The sequence below is a fragment of the Pezoporus wallicus genome, unplaced genomic scaffold (genome assembly GCF_028554395.1).
Source record: "Pezoporus wallicus isolate ANWC-B61680 ecotype Strahan unplaced genomic scaffold, APGP_CSIRO_Pwel_v1 contig_3077, whole genome shotgun sequence".
Taxonomy (NCBI): Eukaryota; Metazoa; Chordata; class Aves; order Psittaciformes; family Psittacidae; genus Pezoporus; species Pezoporus wallicus.
The window spans coordinates 31,304-46,853 of record NW_026641756.1 but is presented as its reverse complement, the minus strand read 5'-3'; the positions used below and the strand labels follow the sequence as shown (position 1 = coordinate 46,853).

At 46.2% G+C, this 15,550-nt stretch overlaps 1 protein-coding gene across 1 annotated transcript in view; it reads right to left on the bottom strand.

Annotated features, from left to right (window-relative positions):
• The window catches only part of LOC130607828 (C-Maf-inducing protein-like), a 52,632-nt gene that overhangs the window by 17,323 nt on the left and 19,759 nt on the right, over positions 1 to 15,550 (bottom strand). The window contains exons 8-9 of the mRNA XM_057425260.1: positions 1,412 to 1,477; positions 290 to 316 (exon numbers count right to left, since the gene is read on the bottom strand). Coding sequence (XP_057281243.1) covers positions 290 to 316; positions 1,412 to 1,477 — 93 coding nt within the window. The remainder of the gene's footprint in view (positions 1 to 289; positions 317 to 1,411; positions 1,478 to 15,550) is intronic.

The window sequence follows — 15,550 nt, the reverse complement described above, 5'->3', positions numbered from 1 at the left end:
AGCGTATATTCACAATAGCCTAGAAAAGTTTTCAGAGACGTTCAGAGACAAACATGTTTGTAAATCCTATCAGCACGCAGTGCCTTTAGTCCTTGGGATCATGCTGTCACAGTAAATTACAAAGAAAATTACATCCTTTTATTACTAACAGAATGTGCTTACAGCCCCTCACAGGTAAAAAATATTAGAGACACATTATTGAGTAATGTACCACTTCTATTACTTACTAGTACAAGTATTTTAAGTAATTACCCTCCTTCAATAAAACAAACAAGCCCCAAAAACTTACTTTGTGAATTTCTTGTGTGCAAGAGTCCTGAAATTTAAAACAGAAGAGTGTGAGGATTTGGAAGAAGGAGAGGAGAAGAGGAAAAGAAAAAGAAGAAAAAACAAAGCAAACCGAAACACAACCACTTTCCACATAATAAAAGGATTTGCTAAGCAACTGCAGCACACAAGACAAGAATAATAATCCTTCCCAAAAGATCAGGTAACAGGTAAAGTTTCTTGCATTAATTGGGGGGGGGGGGAAGGGGGAATGAATGAAAAACAAAATATCATTTGGAACAAATCTTGTAGTTTTTCCTGAGTCCTGTCTAAAGACTTTAACATCAGTGAAAGCTCTGAGTCAGAAAGAAGTAGAAGACTCACAATAGAACGATATCATTACAAACAGAATTTTGGCTACCTAGAAGTCAGGTGAATTCTTTAATTACAGTGCAATTAAGGTGTGGTCACAACTAATTAACATCATGCATTAATAAAGCAATCAACAGTCATTCTGTGAAGTGCTTTGAGTTGTGGTATGTTTTACACTTTCCCCAGGACACATGTTTGACTTAGGTAAATGTCTCTGTTGCCTATCTCCAAGTTCTTGTTGTAACCCAGGTAACCTGGCATGGAGGATTAGACCTCTCTGATTTAAGACATCAGCTCATTAGGGGATGTGATAAACTAATAAATTGTACAATTACAGGTTGTAATGTTTGTCCACAGAGGTCTGCATTTTATAAGCACTACTATTCAGTAATAGGTTTCCAAGGAAGCTTGGCTGATCTGTAGGTTAGCTTCTTCATTTAATGCAAAATACAAATGATATGAGTCTCTGTGACACCAGTAAAGCATCCTCCTCCACTAAATCACTCACTTCACTCTTCTTCACACCAGCTTTCCTTCCTTTACTGTCTGCTTGTCTGCAGTTAACCATTTTTCTCTTCAGGATCATCTTAATAGAAATGGTGGAAGAAGATAAAGATGTCCCTCTGCCTCAGCCAAAATCAACTTTCAATTTTAAATCAATACTAGAGGCACAAAGCTTCTATTACCATCAATTTTTGCTTGATGTTATATTTCACCATAAAACAACAGTAACAAGAATAATCCAGTAAATACTAAGTGAGTGGAAACTTACTCCTTGGGAAATGGGATAGGTTGAAGCAAGCTGGCCAGGGCTAGTCTCCAGTCATCATAATCTGACCTGAAAAATTAACATTTTGTTAACAGGTTACCAAGTTTTAAATATGGTTTATCAACAGTTAGTTCAAGGAGTTATAAACTTCTTAGTGTAGGCACCAACAACCCTTCTGTTTTACTAAGACACTCAAAAACCCCGCAGTGACATTTCCCTTTCTATTTTCAGCACATTCTCCACTGAGGAACAATAAATCTGGTATTTACAATGACCTCCAGAGAGGCCTTCCTTATGTCAGCTTAAAGACATTTGCTGTTTATGAAACCTATTGACATTTAATCACTAAGTAATACTTTCATCTAAGTTGGTACAGCAATTACCAGGCCATTGCTATTCACAGCTCTGCTCTGCATTTAATTGGAATTTTTATTTTTTGTTTGGTTTTGCTATAAGACATAAGCTCATTTGTAAAAACAAAGGCATCCTCCCCAATCCATTTTGACCTTGGCACAAAGGAATGGGTCAATTTAAACAGTACAAAGTCTTTAGCTTAAGAGGAGAGACTAGAGAAGGAAGCACTGTGAAAATTATTAGGAGTGAAAGAGGATAAATGAGAATAAGCACAGGCCAGTGGACCCAGTATGAAGTGTCTCTCCTCTGCTGTGTTAGCACCACAGTTCCCAGCTGATGCGTTTTGTTTTTATCTCTGCTGTCAATATACAGACCTGTCCTTCTATGAGGAGGCATCCATAAGGGGATGCTCATGTGAACTAGGATAAAGAGAACATTTTGCATGCGTTTTTCAGTGCAAACTGAACTGGCAGCATATCATCTCAATCTACCTGCAAAATACCAGCTGCTTGAGCACATGTGGTGGAGCAGTACGGCTTCTTGTGCAGGAATGGCACTTTGCACACTGCCACCTCTCTCCTTTAAATTATCTCAAACATTTAGTGGTTAGTTAGCACTAATTAACTGCCCTACCAATTCACTTCACGAAGGGTACAATCATTGTAGGATGGATGAAGAACACAGAAGATAAAAGAATTGGGCAAGTCAGAACCAAAACAGGGCACAGAACCCACCAGCCAAAACCCAGATCCCAACACCACCTGCGAGGCCATTATCACTCCATGTGTACTCACTACTATTGAGTACACATGGAAGTAAGAGTAGTAAATCTCATGGGGTAAAGCACCTTAGGATATCTGTAGAAGACAATGTAGAAGACCCTACCATCCCCTCTTACTGCTGCTACCCTTTGGATTTCAGTTTTAAAAAACAGATTATTGGTTGCAGCTTACTGCAAACTTGGCACAAAAGTATGGTGTTTCTTTAGGAAGGGTGATGTTCTCAAATGGACAGTAACTACTGATAGCATTAGGAATAGACAGTATATGCACAGGAACCATTCCAAAATAATTATGGTTTTTTTGCAAAGAGAAGATTCTAGCCCAAAGAAACTGAAGATGGATGCATTTCCAGAAGTCTCATCCATTTATTGAACCACATAAAGCAGAAAGTTCTATAAACTAATAATACACATTATGTTGTACAGTCCTCAATGGCATGTTCATGGACACAAAGAATACTTATGTGCATGAGTAGGGTATTCTTAAGAAGCAACATCAGTGCTGATGTTTGGGTCCTCAAAGAACTGACAAGTCTAATGAACAGTCTTTTTTGTTTTTTTTTTAATATGCTTATCCTCTGGGAATTCCTACTAAACCAGTGGCTGATTTTACTCTAAAACCAACACATTTTTATTGATAGATGCAAACAACTTTAAGAACAGATTTTTGAGCAGGAGAGAAAAGGCTGAGTTAGGAAATTTGAAGGTGTTAAAGGCGTTTCACATCACATGAGATACAGTACCTACAAATCTTTCCTAGCAGAAGCTTAAAAGCTGAGACCCACTTGGAGGCTTAGTTCCTGTGACATCTCAGGTTAAGTGTTACACCACTAAAATTCCTCCTTGAGCAATCTGTGGAGTTGTGATTAGTAATAATGTGAACCAATCAATTTTTCATGGCTGATGTTCAAAGGAAATTTCAAGAGGAAGAAAAAAGCTGCTTTGTAATAGACTAAGACCAAGTGAAACTGCAGACAGAACTGGACAGCATCACACTCTGACTTTTCTTGAAGTGGGAGTTATATATGGCATCCATTTGCAGAGCAGGTCTGTGAGAGGACAGTGAAAATAAACTATAGCCTGTTTTCCTAGGAGGAGAAGAAAACCATGTCCTATGAAATATATAGTTTGGTCACATGAATGGGACCCAAACATGAAACCTACACAGCCTATAATCCCTTCAATCTGAGCTAGTAAACATGAAAAAAACATGGCACAAGAATAAAACTAAACTGCTTATTAAAAGCTTATGGTGTTTCTCCTCCTCCCTATTCCCTTTTCAAAATCATCTTCCCTGTCTGTGCTCATCTCATCTGCACTCTTCTTTCACTTCAGACAGTCACTTTTTTCTTTTTTGGTTTTGTTTTTCAATACATTCAAAACTCTAATACAAGACAGAAGTGTTTGGAGCGGGGAAAGAAAGGGAGATAGATTAGCTCTGGCTGCAAGTAACAGGCACTGCAATGAGCCAGACAAAGAGGGCATGCCAGGAAGAGGAGGGAGCACCTGTGACAAACTCCTTTGGAGCTCTTCAAAGGTTGCTGGGCTGAACGCTCATGCTCATCACACAACATAAATCCCAGGACTGGACTTATAAAAGCAGAGGGGGAGAATGATTTCTTGATTTACTCACTGGCTCTGAGTTTTGCAGGATTTGCACTTTTAGGTGAGCAGCACAGTGTGCTGGGCTGGAGGTCAGGGTACCAGGAGGGTGAAGGCTGTCAGAGCAGTTGCTTGCTGCTACACATAGATTTACTTGCCCAAAAACCTTTTTTAGGGGTGTCCTAGGTTCAGCAGTAGCAGTCATGTTTCTTCTTCTTGGTAGCTGGGGCAGTGCTGTGTTTTGACTTTCGGCCTGGGAACAGAGCTGATAGCGATGTTTTGGTTTGGCCAAGGACTTTGTGAGCCTCATGCTCTGCCAGGGAGGAGGGGAAGCCAGGAGGAAGCAGAGACAGGACACCTGACCCAAACTGACCAAAGAGGTATTCCATAGCACAGCACGTCATGCCCAGGATGTAACTGGGAGTTAGCTGGAAGGGCTGGGAGACTGCAGGGTTGGAGGAGGTATGGGTCGGTGCTTGGTCGGGCTTGGGGGGTGAGTTATCAGTTGGCTGGTGGTGAGGTGTTGTATTCTCTTCCCTGGTTATTTCCTTTATCACTGTTATCATTGGTGGTAGCAGTAGTGATTTGTGTTATACCTTAGTTACTAAACTGTTCTTATCTCAACCCGTGGGAGTTGCATTCTTTTTGACTCACGCGGGAGCAGGGGAAGAGCAAGAAGGGGGGGGGGGGGGGTAAGTGAATGAACGAATTGCCTGACTGGGTTCAAACCACGACAAGGGGAAAGTAAGAACATTGGCCAAACATAATAATTAAATAATCCGCAAACACTGTGACTTTAGGCCATTGCCGCTATTGGCTTGCGTCGTGGTTTAAACCCTAGCCAGACAGCTTGTTCACTCACTCCCAGTGAGTGGTGCCAGGCTGGAAGCAATTGAGCCCCCCCCCAGGGGCTATCCCCTTCCCCACTCCCAGAGGGATGGGGAGGAGAATTGAAAGAGTGCAACTCCCACGGGTTGAGACAAGAACAGTCCAGCAAACAATGTACAACACAAATCACGACCTCTACCAGCAACGACAACAATGATAGAGAAAATAACAAGGGAAGAGAATACAATACCATGCGCCGAGAAATGAGTCCAACCCAGAGAACCCTGTGTCCTTCCGGGTAACTCCCAGTAACCCCTCCAGGCATGACGTGCTCTGCTATGGAATACCTCTTTGACTAGCTTGGGTCAGGTGCCATGTCTCAGCTTCCTCCTGGATTCCCCTCCTCCCTGGCAGAGCATGAGCCTCACAAAGTCCTTGGTCAGGGTAAACATCACTTAGCAACAACCGAAAAAATCGGTATCACCAACACTGTTCCCAGACTGAAAGACAAAACACAGCGCCGCACCAGCTACCAAGAAGGAGAAAAATTGACTGCTACTCCTAAACCCAGGACAGTATCCACTCCTTATTCCATACCATTCACGTCATGCTCAGATCCCACATTTTCAATATACCATCGCTGTCCCATATATATACATCCATATGCACACAGACCAAGAGAAAGAGATTATTTTCTTAGTGCATGGACCAATCCCTATAATGCTGCCAAGTCTATTCGATCCATGATGTCAGGTTCCATCTCTTGTAACAATCTTTCAGGGCAGGAAAGGCTGTGTGCAGTATTGGATCGTTGCCTGCTGATGCTGGTCGTTCCTTTACTGCAGAACTCGTCCGGTTCTATCAAAGTTCATTCTCTGTTGGGATGATGGTTGGAGGGAAGTCAGGGCTAGTCGCGTATTACACATCAGGCAACAGCATACAATTAAGATCATTGGCTGTTTTCCCCTAAAATCAAAAACCCTTGAGGTATACATCGGTGTCGTGGTTTAAACCCAGTCAGGTAACTTGTTCACTCACTCCCAGTGAGGGGTGCCGAGCTGACAACAATCGAGGTCCGTGTCCCCCCCCCACCGGGGTTCTCCCCCACTCCCAGAGGAACGGGGAGGAGGATTGAAAAAAGTGCAACTCCCACGGGTTGAGACAAGAACAGTCCAGCAACCAATGTACACAAATCACCACCGCAACTATCAACTACAACAATGATAAGGGAAAATAACAAGGGAAGAGAATATGATACCACCGGCCAAGAAGACGAGTTCCACCCGGAAGCCCGTGTCCTTCCGGGTAACTCCCAGTTACCCCCCACCCCGGGCATGACGTGCTGTGGTATGGAATACCTCCCAGGCTAGCCCGGGTCAGGCGCCCCGTCTCTGCTTCCTCCCGGCTTCCCCTCCTCCCTGGCAGAGCATGAGCCTCACAAAGTCCTTGGTCAGGGTAAACATCACTTAGCAACAACTGAAAACACTGACTTCACCAACACTGTTCTCAGGCTGGAAGTCAAAACACAGCACTGTACCAGCTACCACAAAGGAAAAAAAAACATGACTGCTACTGCTGAACCCAGGACATTATCCACCCCTTATTCCATACCATTCACGTCGTGCTCAGATCCCACATTTTCAATACACCATCGCTCTCCCATATATATACATCCATATACATACAGACCAAGAGGAAAAAATCATTTTCTTAGTGCATGGACCAATCCCTATAATGCTGCCGAGTCCATTCGGTCCATGATGTTCAAAGTTCATTCTCTGTTGGGATGATGGCTGGAGGGAAGTCAGGGCCAGTCGCTGGTGACCTGGAGACATCTAGTTGATGGGCTATAAAAGCATTACACAGCAGGCAACAGCATACAATTGAGTTCACTGGCTGTTTTCCCCTAAAATCAAATCCCCTTGAGGTATACATCGGACTTCCCCATCTTCCCGCATTACCCACCAAGTATATCCAGGTCCCTGAGCAAAAGCAATCCCACGAGTGGGTTTGCCTTTACCTGAAGCAGGAATTACCCAGACTGTCTTCCCCAGCAAATTCTTCATATGCACCACGGGAACTTTGTCCCCCTCTACAATATGTAAAAGTTCTGACTGGGCTGGGCCAGCCCTGTTGGCAGATCCTCTGGTGTTGACCAACCAGGTGGCCTTTGGTAAGTGTGTATCCCAATGCTTGAAAGTTCCCCCACCCATTGCTCTCAGTGTAGTTTTTAACAGCCCATTGTACCGTTCGATTTTCCCAGAGGCTGGTGCATGGTAGGGGATGTGATATACCCACTCAATGCCATGCTCTTTGGCCCAAATATCTATAAGGTTATTCCGGAAATGAGTCCCATTGTCTGACTCAATTCTCTCTGGGGTGCCGTGTCGCCACAAAATCTGTTTCTCAAGGCCCAGGATAGTGTTCCGGGCAGTGGCATGGGGCACAGCGTATGTTTCCAGCCACCCGGTGGTTGCTTCCACCATGGTAAGCACATGGCGCTTGCCTTGGCGGGTTGGTGGCAGTGTGATATAGTCAATCTGCCAGGCCTCCCCATATTTATACTTCAACCATCGTCCTCCATACCAAAGAGGCTTTAACCGCTTGGCTTGTTTAATTGCAGCACATGTTTCACACTCATGAATAACCTGGGCAATAGTGTCCATTGTTAAGTCCACCCCTCAGTCACGGGCCCATCTGTATGTTGCATCTCTGCCCTGATGGCCTGAAATGTCATAGGCCCACCGGGCCAAAAATAATTCACCTTTATGTTACCAATCTAAGTCCATCTGAGCCACTTCAATCTTAGCCGCTTTATCCACTTGTTGGTTGTTCTGGTGTTCCTCAGTGGCTCGACTCTTGGGTACATGGGCATCTACATGACGTACCTTCACCACCAGGTTCTGCACCCTGGCAGCAATATCTTTCCACAGTGCAGCAGCCCAGATGGGTTTACCTCTGCGTTGCCAGTTGCTCTGCTTCCATTGCTTCAACCACCCCCACAGGGCATTTGCCACCATCCATGAGTCAGTATAGAGATAAAGTACTGGCCACTTTTCTCGTTCAGCAATGTCCAGGGCCAGCTGGATGGCTTTCACCTCGGCAAACTGACTCGATTCACCCTCTCCGTCAGCAGTTTCTGCAACTTGTCATCCAGGACTCCATACAGCTGCCTTCCATCTCCGATGCTTTCCCACAATACGGCAAGAGCCATCAGTAAACAAGGCATACTGCTTTTCACTCTCTGACAGTTTATTATATGGTGGGGCCTCTGCAGTGCGCACCACCTCCTCCTCTGGTGACATTCCAAAATCTTTGCCCTCTGGCCAGTCCATGATGACTTCTAGAATGCCTGGATGACTGAGATTTCCTATTCGAGTTCGTTGTGAAATTAGTGAAGCCCATTTACTCCATATAGCATCAGTTGCATGATGTGTAGAGGAGACCCTGCCTTTGAACATCCAGCCCAGCACGGGCAACCGGGGTGCCAGGAGGAGCTGTGCTTCAGTGCCAATCACTTCCGAAGCAGCTCGAACCCCTTCATAGGCTGCCAGTATCTCTTTCTCAGTTGGGGTATAGCTGGCCTCAGATCCTTTGTATCCCCGACTCCAAAAGCCGAGGGGTCGACCTCGAGTCTCCCCTGGAGCTTTCTGCCAGAGGCTCCAGGTAGGACCGTTCTCCCCAGCTGCAGTGTACAGTACATTTTCTACATCTGGTCCGGTCCGGACTGGTCCAAGGGCTACTGCATGAACTATCTCTCATTTAATTTGATCAAAGGCTTGTTGCTGCTCAGGGCCCCATTTAAAATCATTCTTCTTCCGGGTCACATGATAGAGAGGGCTTACAATCGAACTGTAATTTGGGATGTGCATTCTCCAGAACCCCACTGCACCCAAGAAAGCTCGTGTTTCTTTCTTATTAGTTGGTGGAGACATTGCTGTTATCTTGTTGATCACATCTGTGGGGATCTGTCTACGTCCATCTTCCCATTTTATTCCCAAAAATTGAATCTCCTGTGCAGGTCCCTTGACCTTACTCCGTTTCATGGCAAAACCAGCTTTCAGCAGGATTTGGATTATTTTCCTCCCTTTCTCAAAGACTTCTTCCGCTGTATCGCCCCACACAATAATGTCATCAATGTATTGCAAGTGTTCTGGAGCTTGCCCCTGTTCCAGTGCAGTCTGGATCAGTCTGTGGCAAATGGTAGGGCTGTGTTTCCACCCCTGAGGCAGTCGGTTCCAAGTGAACTGGACACCCCTCCATTAAAAGCAAACTGTGGCCTGCACTCTGCTGCCAAAGGAATGGAGAAAAATGCATTGGCAATATCAATCGTGGCATACCACTTGGCTGCCTTTGACTCTAGTTCATACTGAAGTTTTAGCATGTCCGGTACAGCAGCACTCAATGGTGGTGTGACTTCATTCAGGCCACGATAGTCTACTGTTAGTCTCCATTCTCCATTAGACTTTCGCACTGGCCATATGGGGCTATTAAAGGGTGAGCGGGTCCTGCTGATCACCCCCTGACTCTCCAGGATTCAACCATTGTCCTCCACAACAAAGAGGCTTTAACCGCTTGTCTTGTTTGATTGCAGCACATGTTTCACAGTCATGAATAACCTGGGCAATATTGTCCATTGTTAAGTTCACCCCTCGATCACAAGCCCATCTATATGTTGCATCTCTGCCCTGATGGACGGAAGTGTCATGGGCCCACCGGCCCATCTAAAACCATCTGAGCCACTTCAATCTTAGCTGCTTTATCCCCTTGTTGGTTGTTCTGGTGTTCCTCAGTGGCCCGACTCTTCGGTACATGGGCATCTACATGATGTACCTTCACCACCAGGTTCTGCACCCGGGCAGCAATATCTTTCCACAGTGCAGCAGCTCAGATGGGTTTACCTCTGTGTTGCCAGTTGCTCTGCTTCCATTGCTTCAACCACCCCCACAGGGCATTTGCCACCATCCATGAGTCAGAATAAAGTACTGGCCACTTGTCTCCTTCAGCAATGTCCAGGGCCAGCTGGATGGCTTTTACCTTGGCAAACGGACTCTATTAACCCTCTCTTTCAGCAGTTTCTGCAACTTGTCGTTGAGGACTCCATACAGCTGCCTTCCATCTCAGTTGCTTTCCCACAATACAGCAGGTCCAATCAGTAAACAAGGCATATTGCTTTTCACTTCCTGACTGTTTATGGTGGGGCCTCTTCAGCACTCATCACCTCCTCCTCTGGTGACCTTCAAAAATCTTTGCCCTCTGGACAGTCTATGATGACTTTATCCCCTTGTACAGTATGTAAAAGCACTGACTGGGCTAGGTCAGCCGTGTTGGCGGATCCTCTGGTGTTAACCAACCAGGTGGCGTTTGGTATGTGTGTATCCCAGTGTTTGAAAGTCCCACCACCCATTGCTCTCAGTGTAGTTTTTAACACGCCATTGTACTGTTTGTTTTTCCCATAGGATGGCGTTCCTCAGGGATCGGTGTTGGGACCGGTCTTGTTTAACATCTTTGTCGCTGACATGGACAGTGGGATTGAGTGCGCCCTCAGCAAGTTTGCCGATGACACCAAGCTGTGTGGTTCGGTTGTTACGCTGGAGGGAAGGAATGCCATCCAGAGGGACCTTGACACACTTGTGAGGTGGGCTGATGACAACCTCATGAGGTTTAAGCATGCCAAGTGCAAGGTCCTACACCTGGGTTGGAGCAATCCCAGGCACAGCTACAGGTTGGGCAGAGAAAAGATTCAGAGCAGCCCTGCAGAGAAGGACTTGGGGGTGTTGGTTGATGAGAAAATGAACATGAGCAGGCAGTGTGCGCTCGCAGCCCAGAAAGCCAACCATATCCTGGGCTGCATCAAAAGGAGCCTAACCAGCAGGTCGAAGGAGGTGATCCTGCCCCTCTACTCTCCTCTTGTGAGACCTCACCTGGAGTATTGTGTGCAGTTCTGGTGTCCTCAAAATATAAAGGACATGGAACTGTTGGAACAAGTCCAGAGAAGGGCCACGAGGATGGTCAGGGGACTGGAGCACCTCTCATATGAAGACAGGCTGAGGAAGTTGGGGCTGTTCAGCCTGGAGAAGAGAAGGCTGCGTGGAGACCTCATAGCAGCCTTCCAGTATCTGAAGGGGGGCTATAAGGATGCTGCGGAAGGACTCTTCATTAGAGACTGTAGTGACAGGACAAGGGGTAATGGGTTAAAACGTAAACAGGGGAAGTTTAGGTTGGCTATAAGAAGGAAATTCTTTCTTGTTAGGGTGGTGAGGCACTGGAATAGGTTGCCCAGGGAGGTTGTGAATGCTCCATCCCTGGCAGTGTTCAAGGTCAGGTTGGACGAGGCCTTGGGTGATATGATTTAGTGTAAGGTGTCCCTGCCCATGGCAGGGGGGTTGGAACTTGATGATCTTAAGGTCCTTTCCAACCCTAACGATTCTATGATTCTATGGTAGGGGATGTGATATACCTACTCAATGCCATGCTCTTTGGCCCAAGTGTCCATAGTCCATAAGGTTGTTCCGGAAATGAGTCCCATTGTCTGACTCAGTTCTCTTTGGGGTGCCGTGTCTCCACAAAATCTGTTTCTGAAGTGTGGGGCACAGCATATGTTTCCAGCCACCCGGTGGTTGCTTCCACCATGGTAAGCACATGGCGCTTGCCTGGGCGTGTTGGTGGGAGTGTAATATAGTCAGCCTGCCAGGCCTCCCCATATTTGTACATCAGCCGTTGTCCTCCATACCAATGAGGCTTTAGCCGTTTAGCTTGCTTAGTTGCAGCACATGTTTCACAGTCATGAATAACCTGGGCAATAGTGTCCATTGTTAAGTACACTTCTCGATCAGGAGCCCATCTGTATGTTGAATCTGTGCGCTGATGGCCTGAAATGTCATGGGCCCACTGGAACAAAAAGAATTCATCCTTATGTTGCCAGTCTAAATCCATCTGAGCCACTTCAACCTTAGCTGCTTTATCCACTTGTTGGTTGTCCTCCTGTTCCTCAGTGGCCTTGCTCTTGGGCACATGAACAGCTACATGGCGGACCTTCACCACGAGGTTCTGCCCCCAGCCAGCGATATCTTGCCACAGTGCAGCAGCGCAGATGCGTTTACCTCTGCGTTGACAGTTGCTCTGCTTCCATTGTGGCAACCACCCCCATAGGGCATTAGCGACCATCCATGAGTCAGCATAGAGATAAAGTACTGGCCACTTGTCTCTTTCAGCAATGTCCAAGGCCAGCTGGATGGCTTTCACATCGGCAAACTGATTCGATTCACTCTCTCCGTCAGCAGTTTCTGCAACTTGTCAGGGACGCCATATAGCTACCTTCCATCTCCAATGCTTTCCCACAATACGGCAAGAGCCATCAGTAAACAAGGCATACTGCTTTTCACTTTCTGACAGTTTATTATATGGTGGGGCCTCTTCAGCACGCACCACCTCCTCCTCTGGTGGCATTCCGAAATCTTTGCCCTCTGGCCAGTCCATGATGACTTCTAGAATGCCTGGACGACTGGGGTTTCTTATTTGAGCTTGTTGTGTAATTAGTGCAGCCCACTTACTCCATGTAGCATAGGATGCATGATATGTAGAGGAGACCCTGCCTTTGAACACCCAGCCCAGCATGGGCAAACGGGGTGCCAGGAGGAGCTGTGCTTCAGTGCCAATCACTTCCGAAGCAGTTCGAACCCCTTCATAGGCTGCCAGTATCTCTTTCTCAGTTGGGGTATAGCTGGCCTCAGATCCTTTGTATCCCCGACTCCAAAAGCCGAGGGGTCGACCTCGAGTCTCCCCTGGAGCTTTCTGCCAGAGGCTCCAGGTAGGACCGTTCTCCCCAGCTGCGTTGTACAGTACATTTTTTACATCTGGCCCGGTCTGTACTGGTACAAGGGCTACTGCATGAACTTTCTCTCGTTTAATTTGCTCAAAGGCTTGTTGTTGTTCAGGGTCCCATTTAAAATCATTCTTCTTCTGGGTCACATGATAGAGAGGGCTTACAATCGAACTGTAATTTGGGATGTGCAATCTCCAGAACCCCACGGCACCCAAGAAAGCTTGTGTTTCTTTCTTATTATTTGGTGGCGTTAATGCTGTTTTCTTTTTGATCACATCTGTGAAGATCTGGCAACACCCATCTTGCCATTTTATTCCCCAAAATTGAATTTCCTGTGCAGGTCCCTTGACCTTACTCCGTTTTATACCAAAACTGAGTTTTACCAGGATTTGGATTATTTTCCTCCCTTTCTCAAAAACTTCTTCCTCAGAATCACCCCAAACATCAATGTCATCAATGTATTGCAGCTGTTCTGGAGTTTCCCCCTGTTCCAGCGCAGTCTGGATCAGTCCATGGCAGATGGTTGGGCTATGGTTCCACCCTTGGGGGAGTTGGTTCCAAGTGTACTGGACACCCCTCTAAGTAAAAGCAACAGTGGCCTGCACTCTGCTGACAAAGGAACAGAGAAATATGCGTTGGCATTATCAGTTGTGGCATTCCACTTGATGCCCTTGACTCCAGTTCATGCCGAAGTTCTAGAATGTCTGGTAATGCAGCACTCAATGTTCGTGTGACTTCATTCAAGCCACGATAGTCTACTGTTAGTCTCCACTCTCTGGTAGACTTTCACACTGGCCGTGTGGGGCTGTTAAAGGGTGAACGGGTCCTACTAATCACTCTTTGGCTCTCCAGTCTACGGATCAGCTGATGAATGGGAATCAGGGAGTCTCGGTTGGTGCGATATTGCTGCCGGTGCACTGTTGTGGTAGCAATTGGCATTTGTTGTTCTTCAACCTTCAGCAGCCCCACAACAGAAGGATCCTCTGAGAGACCAGGCAAGGTGGATAGCTGCTCAATTTCCTCAGTCTCCAAAGCAGCAATACCAAAAGCCCATCAGTACCCTTTTGGGTCTTTGAAGTACCCTCTCTTAAGGTAGTCTATGCCAAGGATGCATGGAGCCTCTGGACTAGTCACAATGGAGTGCTTTTGCCATTCCCTCCCGGTCAGGCTGATTTCAGCCTCCAGCACAGTCAACTCTGTGATCCTCGTGTCACTCCAGAAATAGAGATGGGTTCCACCCCTTGACATCTTGATGGCATCAGCATACATTGTGCACTGGTATCTACTAGAGCCTTATACTTCTGTGGGCCTTATGTGCCAGGCCATCTGATCCACACAGTCCAGTAAATCCGATTGTCCCCTACCTCCACCTGGCTAGCGGCAGGGCCCCTCTAATAGTGATCACAACATTGGTCACTTAAGTCTTGTAGAAAGAGATTAGTCTTCTTTATCACAGGAGATGGTGTAAAATCAGCTCTTTCACTCCATCTGGGAAACTGATCACCAGAGACTGAAGCCACAGCTTTCATGGGAGGATCAGCCTTGACCTTTGTTCTCCTCTTCAATTCATGCACCCATTCCTCCAGAGCTGAGTAGGTTTTCCATGCCACTTTGTCATGTCTTCTCTGTGATCCCGCAGGTAAAACCATAGGGTGGCCTGTGGCATGTACCTCCTGTATCTTCTCTCTCGAGCAGTAGGATGCCTTTTGTTAATAGCTGAGACATGGCTTGCTACACATGGGGAAGCAGATAGATTGGACAGATCATCTCTCAATTGTTTGAACTCCTGGGACAGTTTATCCAAAGCTGAATGATGGAAGGGGTGATATTGTCTTTGAACTGTCAGAGTTTACAGATCAGTTCATCCACTGTTGGTGGAACTACGTCATGCCAGGTTATTGATTCCATTGAGTGGGCATAAGATGGTGCACTCCATGTAAATTTCTGCCACATGGATCATTTACATTTGATTTCATCTGGATCTATCTATGCATTCCCAGCATCTGACCTATGATAGATCATCTGTACAATGGCTGATTCCCTCAGAGAGACTATGTATTTTGCTGTCTTGGGCCAGTTTGCCAAACGACTCATAACATTGTCCTTGTATAGAACATTCCTTTCATAGCTGCCAAGAGCAGCCTTTAAAGGCTGAGGGACTGTTTCTCTTTTGCAATTGTTTTGTCAATTCCCACTTCCCTAGCAAGAGATACCAGCTTCTTAGCTTCCCTACCTTCTAGTTTGCGACCGTCAGCCCCATCTGTTGTCGGGGTTGGTGAATCCGCTGTGCTTGGGGGTTGAGTAACAGTAGCAGCTGCTCTGTCTGTTGCTGTCGGGGTTTGAGTAGCTGCTGTACTTTTTGCTGGTGTAGGTGTAGCTGCTGTACTTGGAGTTGGAGTGGCTGCATTGTCTGTTGCTTTGCCATCAAATCCAGAGACATCTTAGAATCATAGAATCATAGAATAGTTAGGACTGGAAAGGATCATCTAGTTCTAAAACCCCTGCTATGGGCAGGGACACCTCACACTAAACCGTGTCACCCAAGGATCTGTCCAACCTGGCTTGAACATTCCAAGGGATGGAGCATTCACAACTTCCCTGGGCTTCCCATTCCAGTGCCTCACCACCCTTTCAGTAAAGAACTTCCTCCTTATATCCAATCTAAACTTCCCCTGCATAAATTTTAACCCGTTACCCCTTGTCCTATCACTACAGTCCCTAATGAAGAGTCCCTCCCCAGCATCCCTATAGG